Source organism: Cryptomeria japonica, chromosome 1 (genome assembly GCF_030272615.1).
Source record: "Cryptomeria japonica chromosome 1, Sugi_1.0, whole genome shotgun sequence".
NCBI classification, from domain to species: domain Eukaryota; kingdom Viridiplantae; phylum Streptophyta; class Pinopsida; order Cupressales; family Cupressaceae; genus Cryptomeria; species Cryptomeria japonica.
In genome coordinates, this window is record NC_081405.1 from 103,412,124 (window position 1) to 103,428,938 (window position 16,815).

Sequence of the window (16,815 nt, forward strand, 5' to 3'; positions counted from 1 at the left end):
AAGTTGTTAGCAACTATTATTCCAGGGAAGTTGGGCTCTTGGCAAACAGACGAATGGGCAAACCACCTTCTATGTGAGGAATAGGAAAGAAAGTGATCCTCCCCTCTTTAACAATCTCCCACCTACAACAATTTCCTCACTTCATTAAAATAGGTATTAAATATGAAAGTTATGTCAATGTTTCTGATTATTTTGATTTAAACAGTGTGTTTTAAGTTTTGATTTGTTTATGTGATACATGTGAAATCATATAAATAGATGAATTATATTTAAAAAAGTAATATGATTTCAAATGAATCACATAAACAAATCAAATCTTAGAATATACTTTCCATCAAAATTCTAAATTTATGAAACTTATTCCTGAACAGGCCCTTCATACCTAAACTTTGTTACAAAGTAGTGAAGGAAAAACGAGATGCTCATTCTAGCCAAGTCAGCTCCTGGACAGAACCGTCTTCCTCCTCCAAATGGGGAAAATAGCATATCATAGTTCTTCCACAGTACTTCCTACAAAAATTATTAACAAATCTAATTAATTATTTTTTTATTTTTTTTAAATACAGTGAGATGGCCAAACAAGTTACATATCAAAAAATAAACTGAATTTTAATCATGTAGTTGTTATGTGCAGTTATGTTTACACTGAATTTAATCACATACATAAGAGGCATATCTCTCCTGTATCTATCTAATCACATATTCAAGCTCTTTAATTTCAACAATTGATGTCCGAGCAGGTTGCAACATTCATTGCAAAAATCATTGGTAAATTATAAAAGAAAAAATTCCAGCATTGATTGTTGAGATCATTGTTGAATTTTAAAAACAAAAATTGAATGAACTAAGTTGATTGAAGACACAAACGATAAATCAATTAATGAAACCCTACGGAAGTTTGATAGCAATTTTGATTTACTTAACTATTACTCATCCTGACTTATCTTATGTAGTTGGAATCTTGTCTTGATTCATAGTTCATGTGAAACATAGTCATTTGTTAGATGTAAAGTGGGGTTTGAGATATATTTAAGGAACCAGTTATTTTTGGATTAGATAATTTGAGAAATAAAGATTTCAAACTTGTTGGTTTTTCTTATTCAGATTGGGCAGATTGCATAGACCTTAAGAAATCAGCTTTTAGTTATTGCTTCTATCTTGGATCTATTGTTGTCTCATGAAGTTGTAAGAAGCAGCCTAAAATTACTTTGTCATCTACTGAAGCAAGAACACAAGACAGGTGCACTTGTGGTAGCAACTTGTGAATCAATATAGATTAGATGGCTTCTTGAGAATCTTGACACCCACAACTTGATCCAACAACTATATATTGTGATAATCAAAGTGTGTTGAAGATGTCTAAGAATCCAGCGTTCCATGCTTTCAAGAAGGTACCTAGTGTTAGTGTGTTACCAGTGTGGTTGTTGTTGCACCAAAAGATCGACCTATTAATGCCCGATACAACCACTAGACTTGACCAAGCTCTAATACCACTTGTTACAAGTGTGGTTGTCGTTGCACCAAAAGATCGACCTATTAAGATGCAATCACTAGACTTATAGAATCCACAGGAGGCAGTTAAGCCATGTCACAAACCCGAGCGCTGCGCTACACAGGACAAGGAGGCCAAGGACACACACCTTGCAACATAGTGATCTTCATTTGTAAATGGGTAGTTAATAAACCTATATTATATGTGACCTCCATCATCTAGTTAAGTTGTATTGTATGATAAAATAAAATTTATGAAAAAGAAATTTGAAAGAAAAGTTGTAACAAAACAAATTGTATTTAACCACATAATTATTAAATGTAATCATGTTTTATACAAAGAGCACATCTTTTTAAAGATCATTGCCATTCATTTATTTAAAATAAAATAAAACTATTCAAAATTTAATTAAAGTAAAACAAAGGATTAACTCAATAAGAAAATGCCAACTGAGATTCAACTAATCTATAAAAATTAATATAAAAAATGGTTATGGTTTATTAGTAGTTTTTACTTTATCCTTTCCTTGCCAACGCCAGGGATTGAATTTGAGAGGATCGTTAAAGAATTTTCCATTCATATGGACTGCGTAGAAAAATATCATTACTCCCCATCCTTTAGGTATCACATAGCCTGAGAATACACATATTCAAATCAAGAAAATAAAAAGTAAGAAAACTACCAGTAAAAATTAATATTTCAATTCAACTGAGCTTATATGAGATCCTCAGAATATTGAATATATGCTTTGCAATTGTTATTTTATCTCCAATTCATCAGTTTATAAGTAACTTAAAGTCTGTTGAAAACAATCTATATAAAGTTTGAGGATTTTTGAATTTGATTGTTTATATTTTTTCAGATTATATTTTATATTTATCATGAGAGTGAAATAGAGGAGAGGAGTTTTTGTATATTTTATTTCTCTTTACTTGTTATCTTATTTTGATGATGGATAATAGACTGCGATAGAAATATTGATGAAAAATGTACACACAGTGAAATCTAAAAATTCTCAAGCTAATTTAGAAAGAGGATGCCTAGCTTGATTATTCACCACTTGAGCTTCATGAAATGGCGAATGACTTCAAATCCAGCTTTGTTTGATCCATGCAATTTGTGGCATAATTGTTGAGCATAAAAGAGTGAACAGAAAATGGAGACTAAATCCAATAGATGTAGAGATATCATTCTTTAGGCCCTTACTTTTAACTAGATTTGTGATTTAAGTGAAATAAAGACATGAACATGATATTTGACATCTCAACACATCTTTTAGAGAGGTTTTAACTATGATTAAGTAAATAACAATGTTGTTCATATGTTAGAACACTTCAAGATAAGAGAAGACAAAATAATTTAAAAAATTGGATATATAACTAACAAATTTAATCCATATATAAAATAGATAAAATTAGAGTAAAGTAAATATTTGATTTTTTTCATCCAAAATAATTCAATTTATATGATTTGAGTTATTAATTATTTTTAATTATTTTTTAAAATAGACTAAAATAAAAATAAATACACTTTATATTACAGCACAATAAAATTACAATGTATAAAACAAATTTTTGTTCTTGAAAAAGTTACATATACATTGAGTGAACTTCATCTTTTTATAGTCTTCCCACTGAAGTTTCTCATCTCCCTTGTGTTTTTGGATTGTTTCATGCTCCTCCTGCAAATACATACAAAGAGTAAGATTACATCAAGTGCTTCTAATAAATCATTCCACTAAATATTATTAGTTTGTCTGATCTACAATGATTCAACAACACATCACCATTAGAGAATAATGGAAAGCTAGGAAAAAAACTGAAACTAGACAGATATACTTGCCCTCTTGCACTCTGGTTGAAGAACTATTTCTCTTCCTTCCCACGTTGTCATGGTTTATTTGATTACAACTTGAATGGCAGGCATGAAATTTCTTCTCAACTTTTCATTAGTGAGTAAGTTAACAGTTGTCTGTGCAGATCTCCTGCCACTGATATCATGCTAGACCATTAGATCATGAAGTGATTTAAAGTAACTTGCTTTAAACAATCTTCCTTCATTTTGAAGAACAAACTTGTTGAATTCAAGATCCACAGACACCACTATTGGCCTTCCAAACAGACTGCATGTAATCATTTCACCATACCTGCAATAACAATTGAAATCAATCATAGTTAGTCTGTGCAATTTGTTAGCCTTTCCCATAAATTGCAGTGCTTCTTTAAACATTTTAACATGGTTGGTGATACTGACGCGACATGTCCTTCATGCTGTGTGGAGACTGAATTTGGTGAACTCATGGTTTGCCACAAAAAGCTCATACCAATCAAATTAGATTCAACCCATTATTTAAACCAAATTTGAAAACAACTGTAATTTGAAATTTATGAATGAGTAAATAAGCTTACGGAAGTAATTCTTGCCTTAAGCGTAAGAATCTTAGGGGTTCCCTCCAGGCAACAAAACCGAGTAAAAGCAAAAATGTCCATCTTTCAAAAATCTTACAGGAAGAGGAAGTTATTGAAGAAGATTGTAAAGCAGATCTGGAGGAGAATATTGAGCCATTCTTATCAAAGGGAGAGATTTCTCCTTCTTCATATCCTCCCCTTTCCAATCAACATTTTAACCTCTCGGCGGAAATTCCCTTTCCCTTTCTTTTCTCCCCGCCAATAGGGACAAATAGTCTAGACTTGACTAGTGAATAGAATGCTCAGAATATTCTGCAAAATCTCATGATAGGAGAGGAAGACCAGGACGCAATATTAGACACTCCCCTTGCAGTTCTTTACTCACAGATTAAGGAAAAAAGGAAACTAGGGCTTCATCAAAATTAGGAGGGTCTGGAGAAGCCGGATTTTGGTTCTTCCCCTCCCAAGAAGGGCCGCAAGTCATTCATAGAAGCTAGATCCCAGGATGGAGTGGCGGAGAATCAATCTAAACTATTGGACCTATGGAAAGTAGGGAAGGGGAATCCCCTTCCTAAACAACAATGAAAATCCTTTCATGGAATGTTAGGGGTCTCAATGCCCTTAAAAAATAGAGGGTGATCAAAAGACGGATTCTTTTGGTCAGTGCAAACTTAATCCTATTGCAAGAAACTAAACTAGAGGACAAGCTAGTAGTCGCCTTTGGAAATGGAATTATCTCTTTGTTCCAAGCTTCTCTTCAAATGACAGTAGCATCAGAAGGAGCTTCTGGAGGATTAATGATAATCTGGAAGCCCTCTCAAATCAAAGCTAAAGGCATTGCATCTAGAAAGAATTGGCTCCTTGCCAAAATCACTCATCTTCAATCAAACACTTCTTTCTTTATCATTAATACCTATGGCCCAATGTCCCCACACAAAAAGCGACTCACATGGTCTTCTTTAGATGGAGTTTTGTCTACTTTATCTGAGGAACAAGTCTTCATTGGGGGAGATTTTAATTCTATCAGGAGTGCTTCAGATAAAAGGGGAGGAATCACTCGCTTAGGGGGTTCTCAACAAGATTTCAATAATTGGATTGACAGGAATGGTCTTTTGGAAATAGATTCAAGAGACACCTTCACATGGACAAACAGAAGAAAAGGTTTCAGTAATATAGCAGAAAAAATAGATAGATTCTTTTGGCAAGGGGACTTGAGGCTCTTTCCTTTCAATCCCTCCTGCAATGTCCTTCCTTGTTTAGGCTCAGATCATTTTCCCATTTTGTTCTCTTTGCAAGGCACCTAGGGATCATCCAGGACTCCATTCAGATTTGAAAATATGTGGATGAAAGACCAAAATTTTCTTACACTAATAGAAAATTGGTGGAAGGAAGGATCTTTCGAGGGTTCAAAACTCTTCTGCTTCATTGCAAAGCTAAAATTAGTTAAACAGAAACTTCTCCAATGGAACTCTCAACACTTCAAAAACATATTCTCAACAAAAAGATCACTAGAAGAGAGATTGACAGCTCTTAATGACAGGATTATCTCAGTGGGAATGGATCAAGAATCTTTTCAATTCAGGAAAGGACCCTCTTATTGGAGTATGAAGACATTCTCTCTAAAGAAGAAATCTTCTGGAAGCAAAAATCTAGAGAGAACTGGGTTAGAATGGGGGACAAAAATACCAAGTTTTTCCATAACATAACAAAACTCAGAAGAAGCAAGAATTGGATATCAAAACTGCAAATTAAGCATAACCAAATCTCAGAGGATCCAGAGGAAATTAAGAAAGAGATTATATCCTTTTATTCTAATCTTTTAAACAACAATGAAGGATCTCATCTGCTGGAACAAAAAAAGTTGTTGGCAGGGATCCCCAAGATCATATCAAATGAACAAAATCAAATGCTAAATGAGAAAATAAAATTGTAAGAAGTATTCCAAGCTCTAAACCAGCTCCCCTCTGGTAAGGCTCCTGGTCTGGATGGATTTCTTGCAGACTTTTACAAGAAATGTTGGCATATCTTAGGTCAGGAACTTTCAGAAGCCCTGGAGTGCTCAAGAAGATCAGGGAATATTCTCAAAGAAGTAAACAATGCCTTCATAGCTCTCATTCCAAAGAAGGAGAAGGCAGAAAATCTTGGAGATTATAGGCCCATTTCTCTATGCAACACAATCTATAAAATTATCTCAAAAGTGATGACTAACATATTGAAGCCTCTCATGGACAGCATCATTTCAGGGGAACAAACTGGATTTGTTCCTGGTCACTCAATCCTTGATGGGGTGATTGTAGTGCAAGAAACAATCCACACCCTTCAAAACACAAACAGGTCAGGTATGATAATAAAATTAGATATAACAAAAGCTTATGATAGTGTAGATTGGTGCTTTCTATGCAAAATTGTGCAAGGATTTGGCTTTGACAATCAATGGATCAACTGGGTATTTGAATGCATATCAACGCCTAAATTTTTAATTTTGATTAATGGAAAACTAGCGGGTTTCTTTTCCTCTTCAAGGGGTATCAGAAAAGGAGATCCTCTATCTCCTTTCCTCTACACCATAATGGGGGAGGCCTTGGGAAGGGCAATCAAAGCTAGTTATGCCGATAATCTATTAGAGGGAATCAAAGTAACAAAAGATTTTGTAGTCACACATCAGCAGTTTGTAGATGACAACCTTCTCTTGGGGGCATCAGATGTTAAGGAAGCCTCCCATCTTAATCAGATTCTAGAAATGTATGGAAGGGATTCAGGCCAATTTAGAAACAAGGATAAAACAAAAGTTTATTTTTTCACTACTCCAATCCTATTACAGACCAAAATTCTCAGAATTCTAAACTATTGAGAAGGATATCTTCATTGTACTCACCTGGGCATTCCAATAGACTGAGACCTAAGGAACTCTAAATTATGGGAATCCTTAAAGCTAAAAGTTGAGCAAAATGCAAATTTCTGGAAGGGTAAATGGCTCTCTTGGGCGGGAAGGCTAGTGATGATCCAAGCAGTGATCTCGGCCCTTCCAATTTATCTCTTATCCATATTATCCTTAACATCTAGTGCTAATTCCTTCATAATTAAGAAGATGAGAAATTTCTTCTGGCAAAACACTAAGGAGAAGCATAAAATTGCTTTAATAGCTTGGGACAAAATTATCAAGCCCGGATCAATGGGTGGCCTAGGCATCAAAGATCTTAAATTGCAAAACATAGCCCTAAATTAGTTTGGAAGTTCATAAAAAAACCCAATGCAACATGGGTTAGAATGTTGGCAACAAAGTATCTACCAGACTAGAACCATCTCAACATCTTCATATCGAGCAACTTTCCCAAGGGGTCCAGAACCTGGAATTTTATCATCTCCTGCAGAAATCTGGTTTCAAATTCGACTTCTTGGGATATACATGATGGCTCATCTAGTCTATTCTAGGAGGACTCTTGGGGTGGCTATCCACCTCTGGCAAATTTAATTCATATCCCTGCTACAGAACACTGGTTCAAACAGCATTGGGGTTCTCGAGTTAGAGACTACTTGGAAATGATCAACATCTCGAACTCACAATGTTGGAGATGGAAATCAATGGAGGGCCTGCCAATTCCAAGGGTAGATCTAGATCAACTCCTTGAACATCTAGAAGAAAGAAATATCAATCTCAGAAGAGGAGAAGACTCTCTTATCTAGGTGCCATCCAAAATAGGGCAATATAATTCAAAAGATGGATATAGAATTCTAGTTAGCCTTGCAGATCAGAACAACCAAGATACCCCTTTGAAGCTATTTTGGAGCTCCAAATTCATTCCAAAAGTGAGCATCTTTGCATGGTTGGCCTTTCAAAAAAAAAATCTAACTACAGATAAGTTTACAAGAATGGGCTACGAAGGACCATCAAGATGCATTTTGTGTAAAGCCCAATCAGAGATAGTGCACCACCTTCTCTTGAATTGCCCCTTTGCTTCTAAATGTCGGAGATGGCTCTATGCCAAGTTGGGTCTGATTATATCCCTGCCGAATGACATCAAGTCTCTATTCCAAAGTTGGCCCCTTCCTCTTAAGGAGAGCTCCCTGAGTCAAATTTTGGAAGTGTCCCCATCATGCTTAATCTAGGAAATTTGGAAAGAAAGGAATCATGGGTTATTTGAAGGAAAAGCTAGGAGGCAGGAATCAATTTTAAACTAAATTAAATCGGCAATAGTGGACTTAGTCAATTGCATAATAGCATTTTCTTTGGATCAGTCCAAAGTATTTTCTTCATGGGATGAAAATATCAGGCTAAAGTGGCAAGGAATTAGCATCCCTTCATCCTCTAGTCAACAAATCAATGCTAGAAAAGATGCAACCTGGTCCCCCCAAAGCCTGATTGGGTGAAATTAAACTTTGATGGGGCTTCCAGAGGCAATCCTGGCCCCTCTAGAATTGGCTATGTAATCAGAGATCAATTAGGAGCAATTATAGGGAAAATGGCAAAGCCAATTCCCCCAGACACCAATAATATAGCAGAATTCACTGCTCTGCAACTTGGTTTGAAGGATTGCATCGACCATGGCCTAAGAAATGTCTCAGTGGAAGGAGACTCGAAGATAGCAATAAATGCAATAAGGAAAAAAAAACCCCAAACTGAAGACTTCAAGCAATTTTAGAAAAAATCTTGGAAATTTTGAATAGACTTGAGCATTTTGAGGCCAAACATATCTATAGGGAAGTGAATGCAGTGGCAAATGCCTTATCAAAAATAGCAGCTCAAGTTTCTTTCATTCATTGGTGGGTTCAGAGTATTTAGGTTAGTGGTAATGCAGGTCAAGGCATCTAGCAAGTTTCGTTCTTCTAGAGTTTTGGGGATGCTTTTTGTCAACCTGATTGAGGAGTGCAGATTTTAATTTTTGAATTTCTTTACCCGCTCTCCTTTGGCGATTTGCATTAACGGCTATTTATTTTATTTGAATTCAAGCATCCAATTAAACCTGGGGTTTATGGTGGGTCCGGTTTAGCTTTGCCAGCATTTCGCTTAACCTATCTATGTCTTCTTCTATCTGCATTTTTTGAAGCTCCAGCTAGCTCCCACCGTCATTTTGTACCTTTTGTATGAGTTGTCCTCAAGTTGCTCTTTTTATCTATGCCTGGGAAGATTTGGCTTGATCAGGACATTTATCCTCTGCCACCTTCGTGGGAGCCTTTAATGCTCATTTGTTGCTCATTATTAGGTGTTGAGACGTGCACTCGATTATCCTGCCAAAGCATTTTCTGCACACAGCCTTCATTTCTTTCCTACAAAATCTACATAATTCACTTTGGTTTTCCTTTCTCGCTTGTCTTCTTTTCTCTCATCATCATGTCTTCTGAACCACCATTCAGATTCATTATGAGCGTCTACTCAAGGCCCTCCTCATGCTTTGGTGCAGACATTCCCATTTCCCTCAACGCCTCCACTCATTAGGTTTCTTTCAGAAAGATCACGGATTTGAGACTGGAGCGTCTCCTCATCCATGCGGACCCTCCAGTTCTGCTTGTAGTAAAAATGATTCTGGGTAGTGCCATTTGAGTAGGGAAGAGTACCCACAAAACAACACATGCATCTCTTCTAGGTTTGTGGCTTCTCTGTTGGACCAAAAGCTACCCAAGCAAGTTGTTTGGAGCCTTACCAATGAGCTTTTTCTTGAGGAAATTCTTCAGGAATTCCAAGAAATCTTGAATAAGGCCCTCCACGACTTTGGGGCACCTCGGCCAAGCGACTAGATCCTTTTCAATGCTCACAAAGAGCTCATTAAATACTACCCTTTCCTACTGGATTTGAAAGGAAAAGATTTGGACAGACACAGAGTCTTTGTTGGAGTTGGTTTGAGTTATCTCAAATGGAGGTTTTTAGGAGAAAATCCAGAGGCCTAGGGAAAAGAGGAGGACCTCTTCCAATTTGCAAAGTTGAATGGAATCCCGCCTATGAAAGATGTAGAGGCAGAGCCCCAAGCTGAACAGAGTCGCAGGGGTGGTTCGAGCAAAGGTCGTAGGGTTGCGGGTCGTGGTCGGGGTCATCCAGCAGGCAGAGGCTGAGGAAGAGCAAGAATTGAGTTGCACCAACCTGATCCTCCCACTGTAAGCTAGGCTCTCTTTTTGTTGTTGTGTCAATTTCCCTTCTCGATACTTAACACATAATTGTATAAAGTTTATTTTGATTTCTTATTATTATGCTTAAACTCTTTGGTTCTAGGCAGTTGGGAATCTACCATAAACGTTTCTAGTCCCATTTTCTTCAGACTGCTTAATTTTGATGGCTCTGTTAAAAATGGACAAATCATAAGTTTAATGGCTTCCTGTCTATTGAGGAAACCTTGTTTTGTTGGGATTGCTGAGAATAGGTTTTTAATTGTATGACTCTTAGCGAAGAAATTATTGTATTTAATCCAAATTAATATAAATCTTGGCTCTACCTTTACTGACCAAAAATTAATAAGCTTACGGAAGTATGTATTTGTGAAGAAATGCAAGTGGGTCAAGCTTGGCCATGTAATAGAACCATAATAGGGTGTGACCAAGAAAACGCAACCCCTTAGATGTAGGAGGTACCTTTTTCTCCTCTCCCTTAAAGAAATATAGTAGCTTTGTGATGTTAAACTTGACCAAATATATTGTGAGAAAAAATAAGAAACTCTTTTAAGAGCTCTGGAATTGCATTTAATCCAATTCAATATATAGCCAAATGCATAATAAATAATAAATATTAAATACATAGTATATATTAAATGCATTCAACATGGGCAGGTCAAAGAGATGAGGCAAGATAAACATGGGTGCGTGAGGGGCATAGTATATATTGAATGCATTAATTTGCTCTACACTTTTAGCAGTTTCAGAATGGAAAATAAAATAGTATTTAGAGACGTTAATTCTAGAGCTCGTTGAAGTATATAAAATACTGAAGGATCAAATTATCTAAAATATTGAAGGAATATAATGTTTATTTTTATTTTTATTTGTAATTTTTTTAGGCTATAGGAATCCGGTATAACACCTTCTTATAAACTGCAGTGGGTTGGATAAACTTTTTAATTTAACAGTTGAACAAAATGTGTTATAAACATATAAACAATATTATCTTTCTTTTTTATGAATAAATGTCTAGATTATCATTTATATAAAATAATATTACACATTAAAAAGAAACTGACTAAAATCACATCTTTAAAATTCATATTTCTTTAAAATCACATCTTTAAAATACAAAATTATGCATCGTTTTCTGGTCAGAAAGTGAATGGTGATAAATCAAAGATTTTTTCCCTTAATACATCATAGCTGGTTCGGCATAGGTTGCAATCCTTTTGGGGATTTGAGACTGGAAATCTTCCATGTACTTGCCTTGGGATTCCTTTCTTTGTTAAACAGGATAAGATTGGTTTTTGGGATAAGATTATTTCGGTCATTTCTAAAAGAATTCTCTCATGCAATCATAGATGGTTAACTTTGGTGTGTAAAATTGTTCTCATCAAGTCTGTTTTGAATGTTGTTCCCATATATCTCATGTCTGTTTTGAAGTCTCCAAAAGTAGCCATTGTTAGTTTATAGGATACTCTTAGAGATTTTCTTTAGAACAATAATAAAGATGGCAAGAAGAAACTCCCTTTAGTTGCAAGGGATAAGGTATGTTTGCCTAAGGAACTTGGGGGAACAGGAATTCGGAGTCTAGAGAATCAGATTTTAGCCTTAGGTGCTAAGCTAGTTTGGAAATTATATGACATGCCTAGCTCCTTATGGGCACAGATTATGTATACCAAATATTTAAATAATGGACCGAGAGAGTACATTTTTAAAGTCTCAAATTTGCCTTTGGGTTCTGCTATTTGGAATTTCCTTTGTAAATGTGGATCAGTTATTTTGCCTCATCTCTCATGGATTGTTCATAATGGTAGAAAGGTCAGATTCTGGGATGAAGTATGGAATGGACACACACCTTTGGTGAATATTAGGGATTGGTCTCCTTTGATCATTGTTCTTTCCTCCCTTTGGGGTGTTTTTGTAGCAGATTATTTTGAAATTGTGACTAGTGGACCCCTTAAGCTAGCTAGATGGAAGTCGATTGATTTCTTAGATGTTGATCAAAGCATGAAATTAGATTTTGAAAAGATTTTGGGGGATAGAATTGTATTTCTTTCTGATTCTGAGGATGAACTTATTTGGACAAAGAATATTTCTGGTAAGTACATTGTTAAAGATGGTTACAACTCTCTTATGGTTGCTAAAGATTTATCTTCTTGGCCTTATAAGTTGTTTTGGCATTCGGCTTGTCTTCCCAAAGCTGGAGCCTTTGCTTGGTTGGCAGTTCAGGATAGAGTCCTTACAGGTATGAAACTAGACAGGCTTGGTATTATTGTTGTTTTCCCTTGTGTCCTTTGTAACAAAAATTTGGAATCTTCTTCACACATGTTCCTACATTGTGATTATGCTTATGAATGTTGGCAGTGGTTGTTTGAGAAGTTAAATATATCCTTTGTTATTGGTAAGGATCTCATTTCCCATTTTAGATCTTGGCCCTTTATGTTTGCCTCATCTTTTTATGCATTCCTTTGGATCTATCTCCATCTATTGTGATTTGGAATGTTTGGCTAGAGAGAAACAACAGGATATTTAAAAAAACAAGGTCTCCTGTGTCTGAGGTTCTATTAAAAAATGAGTCTTCAATCTCTGAGGTTGCTTTGTCATTTATTTATAAGAATTTGGAAAATCTTACTTCTTTTTCGCACTGGGATAGTAGAGTTACTAGAGTTTGGAAGCTACTGTCATTTTTACCCTCTCATGGTTCAATTTTAAAAAAGAATGATGCAATAGATAAGAGATTCTCTGCTGGATGGAAACCTCCTCCGCAGGGGCACTTTAAACTAAATTTTGATGGGGCCTCTCGTAGTAACCCTGGGCCGGCTGGGGTAGGCATGGTAATTTATGATCACAATACAAATTTTATTCGAGCTAAGTGTCATGCTATTGGTTTTAAAACTAACAATTATGCGGAATTTCATGCTTTGTCTTTTGGATTGGATATGGCAATCTCTTTGGGAATTAAGGACTTAATAATTGAAGGTGATTCTTGTAGCGTCGTAAATTGTACACACTTGCTAGGGTGGTACAATTTCACACCTAGTTTAGCACCCGCCTTGGCGCATTTTGCATTTTGCATTGCATTTCCCCTTTAGCACTTAATTAATTAAATTAATTAGGTCTAGGGTTCTATTTTATCATCTCCCATATCATAAAGTTGGGTCGTTTTCATTAAAGTGTGCCCCTTTCATTTTATTCTTCCAATACATCATTTAATCTAAAACCCTAATTAGGTCCTATTTTGAACTTGGGGGCTTGATTTCGGGGGTCAAAACATCTCGAAATCACCTGTAACTTTGGGATTCTCTCTAAAATCATCATATCCGACAGCCCTGAAAATTTGGTGAAAAGTTGTCGGGACCATGGCGCCCGGAGTGCACATGGTCCTGGACATTTTTCCCGAAATTTTAGGAGCGCGATCCAATCATAAAATAAAGCTTAACCCCAAGAAATTGGCTAGAGATTCAATCTCTAGGTCGGCCAAAAGTTGAAATTAAGACCTAGGGTTTCATACTTAAGAGCTCTCTTTCTTCATTTGAAAGGATCAAGATTTTTGGTTTCAAGGACCTTCTATGCAGCGAAAGAGCGGATCTTTGAAGACTTCAACAACATTCAACATTCATCCATCAAGCATTCATCAATTTCATTCATCCATTTAGGGCTTTGAAAACATTGAAGAGCAATAGGGGATCACCGACTGAAGATTGGCTTGTACCCCTCCCTTGGGGTTGGGTATGATTTCATGTTGTTTTCATGTCTTTGCATAAGCCTCATTATATCATTTGTATTCATGCTTTAGATCACTTTGCATCTTGATTTGGAGCACTTAAATTATCATTTACAAGCAATTAGGGTTTACTTTCTAGGTTGCTCTAGTTTGCTTACTTTCATTTTAGGATCTTGCACACACACAAGGTCTGCACACACATTACTTTTACAATACAACTTGGCTATTCGTGGAGGTGGAAATCACCAAAGCGGGGGTTTGACTAAGGCAAAACCCTATATAGCCGCCCAAAACACCTTTTCAGATATAAGTGCAGGTTTTGGGATTCGGATGACGCCGCAAGTTACAGATTCGGAAGAAGCAGGCCGAGACAGCACTCCACACCAAGTTTCAGAGAAAAAGACCAGGACAGGGGCGTGGAGCGCCCTGGTCCCTGGGACAGGGGTGCTAGGCACCCTGGTCCCTGGGATAGGGGCGCTGGGCACCCTGGTCCCTCTGTCAGACAGCAACTTTCAGCAACTTTCTGACAGCTTTTCAGGTTGCAAAATAGCAGTTTCAGGGGCAGAATCAAGACAGTGGCGCCCACGCCCCTGTCCCGAACATTTTCATTCATATTTTAACACCGGGTACGCATTTACATTCTTGTCTTGTCCTTGTGTTTACAGTTTTCCATTGTTTAAGTTCAATTCTGCAATCTTGTTATTAGTTCATACTTGCACTTTGGGGTTGGGAATTGAACTTGCATCATTTTATCTTTCAATTACAACAAAGGAATAGAAATCCTAATAGGTAGCCCGTGGTTCTCTCTTCCACAAAAAGAAGTAGCCAATTGTGTGATACCTCTAGGCTCTTTCGTATTCCACAAGTGTGTGATTGAAAGTGAGATTAGGGCATGTTTGCTTAGTCTCGCTTTTTCCCCCACACAATTCTATGGTGATTATTCAATGTGTTATGAAAAAGAAAACGAATTGTTGGAATTTGCAGTATATACTTGATCCCATTTTACAAAAATTAGAATTGTTTGAATCTTTTTTGGTATCTCATTGTTACAGAGAAGTTAATAAGATTGCAGATTATTTGGCAAATTTAGCCATTGATAGCAATGTTAATCAGCGAGAGGTGGGTTTTGAGGAAATTCCTTCTAGGGTATGGGAAGGTTTGCAGCAATAGTCATATGATTTTCTTGAGTAACGTCAATGTAAAATTTTATGATGATAATTATTCACGCTTTCCCATTTCATTTCAAGTATTCATGTTTGTTGTCTAGAGAAGAGTTCGAGGTCATGGTATTTGATATAATAGTGTTTTTCCAAAGGTTTTTTGATACTTTCTTTTTTGGGAAGGTTTTTGGCTCATGGGATTTGGCATAGGGCTTTGGAAAATTTTGTCTTCTTCCATTGATAGCAGCTATGGAGTCTACATTTGAAAATTATCCGATGGGTTTTTTTGGCAAATTGTCATATGGGCTCTATGCAAAACTGATATTATATGTGTTGTGACCGCATTTTGTATGTGGTTTTGGGCAGGGTGTATAAATTGATCCGTTAGATACAATAGGTTTATTTTATGAGCTGTGACCGGAGGTTTTCTTCCCAGGGTTCTTTTATGTAGTAGAGTAGGTTTATTTTAGGTTTATTTTATGTCCAAAGTGTAAGACCAAGTATGTATGTAGTAGAGTAGGTGTGACTTCCAAAGAGAGGATAGTTTCTCTTGATGAGGTAAGTTGACCTTGACTCTAAGTAAGACCAAATGAGACCCAAAGGTGATAGACCTTGATGAGGGACCACTTAGCAAAATGTTGTTGTATGTAGTGTGTTGACAAAGTATGATGAGGACAAGCAAGTGACCTTTTGACTCAAGTTTAGACAAATGTAAATTTAATGCAAGATGTAAAGCAATGATGGACTTTGTGAGACCCAAAGACAAGTTGAATGCTAGATGAAAACCTGGAGAAACAACCTAGGAAGCTCAAGAATTTCGAAACTGATTGCTCTTGTTTGCTGGACTATAAAATTTTTCCAATTTGTGAAGTTGTTGGTTGTGACCAAATCTGAATGTTTGACTGTTTTTTGTGACAAGAGGACACAATGTTGATGAGGACTCAATGTTTGCAAGTGTTTAGACTCAAAATGACTCCAAGAAAAGTGTGTTGTTTGATGTAAAAATGTTTTGCATACACTTGAAGACACAATGTTTTGTTGTTTGGTCTTGAATGTTTTGATTGTTTAAAATAAGTCAAGCACAATTCTTATGGTTGGCCAAGACAATAGTTGTTGATCCCACATGAGGTTTTACCCCCGAGGCTATGCTATTCAGAGCGGATACTTAGATGTTTGACCTCACTGGCTCCACCCTCAGCACTCACTTCTCGGGTCAGCCAAGCATCAGTCCCCACGAAAACTCCCCGTGGCGAACTTTGTATCTCTACCAAGAACCGTATGTGTGTGGGCCGCTACCAGAGGTCCGACCTCCTACCCCAACAACTAGAAGGATTTGGGCTTCTAAATCAAAAGGTGCTAGTAAGGGCATCCACTCGTGTGGCCATACATGCGACACTTTCAGCTCTGTAAATATAGAAGGCTCTCAGCCGGTAGGGGTTATGCCCTACAACTGATCAAATAAATTTGATCAAACGGGTTTATGGGGAGACATAGTGTTGGTATGAACTAATCAGCACACGTTATTCATAGTTTTCACCATGAATACAGTTATTTATAGTGGTTTGGAAGAAGATGGCTTTTCTTTTGCTACCACTTGGGTCATTCTCTTCTCACTAGTAGTCCTAATGACCACATGGGAAGACAGGCCCTCTAAAGATTAAACAAAAAGAGCCTATTGCTCAAGACACAAAAGACAATGATTCAATTTTAGTGCACCAATTGAAGTGTTTGCTAGTCTATGAAAACAAGGCAAACAATAAAAATCCAAAAACCCTTGCCAAGGACCTACAACAAATATTTATTAGTAGTTTGGAATGTTTCAAATGATCACCCCTTCCTGCAAGCACACAAGTTAGGTAAATTTTAGATTCAAAAGACTTTGTGAAATAGGGGCCTTCAACAATGTGTTTTGTTGACCAATTCAAAGATCTAATTCATCATAAA

General features: G+C 36.6%; 1 protein-coding gene across 1 annotated transcript in view; it reads right to left on the reverse strand.

Moving 5' to 3' along the window:
* Positions 1-357: 357 nt before the first annotated feature.
* LOC131856557 (3-epi-6-deoxocathasterone 23-monooxygenase CYP90D1-like) overlaps positions 358-16,815 on the reverse strand; it is a 38,265-nt gene continuing 21,807 nt past the window's right edge. Inside the window, exons 2-6 of the mRNA XM_059208393.1 lie at positions 3,567-3,638; positions 3,401-3,482; positions 3,092-3,173; positions 2,007-2,125; positions 358-510 (exon numbers count right to left, since the gene is read on the reverse strand). Coding sequence (XP_059064376.1) covers positions 358-510; positions 2,007-2,125; positions 3,092-3,173; positions 3,401-3,482; positions 3,567-3,638 — 508 coding nt within the window. The remainder of the gene's footprint in view (positions 511-2,006; positions 2,126-3,091; positions 3,174-3,400; positions 3,483-3,566; positions 3,639-16,815) is intronic.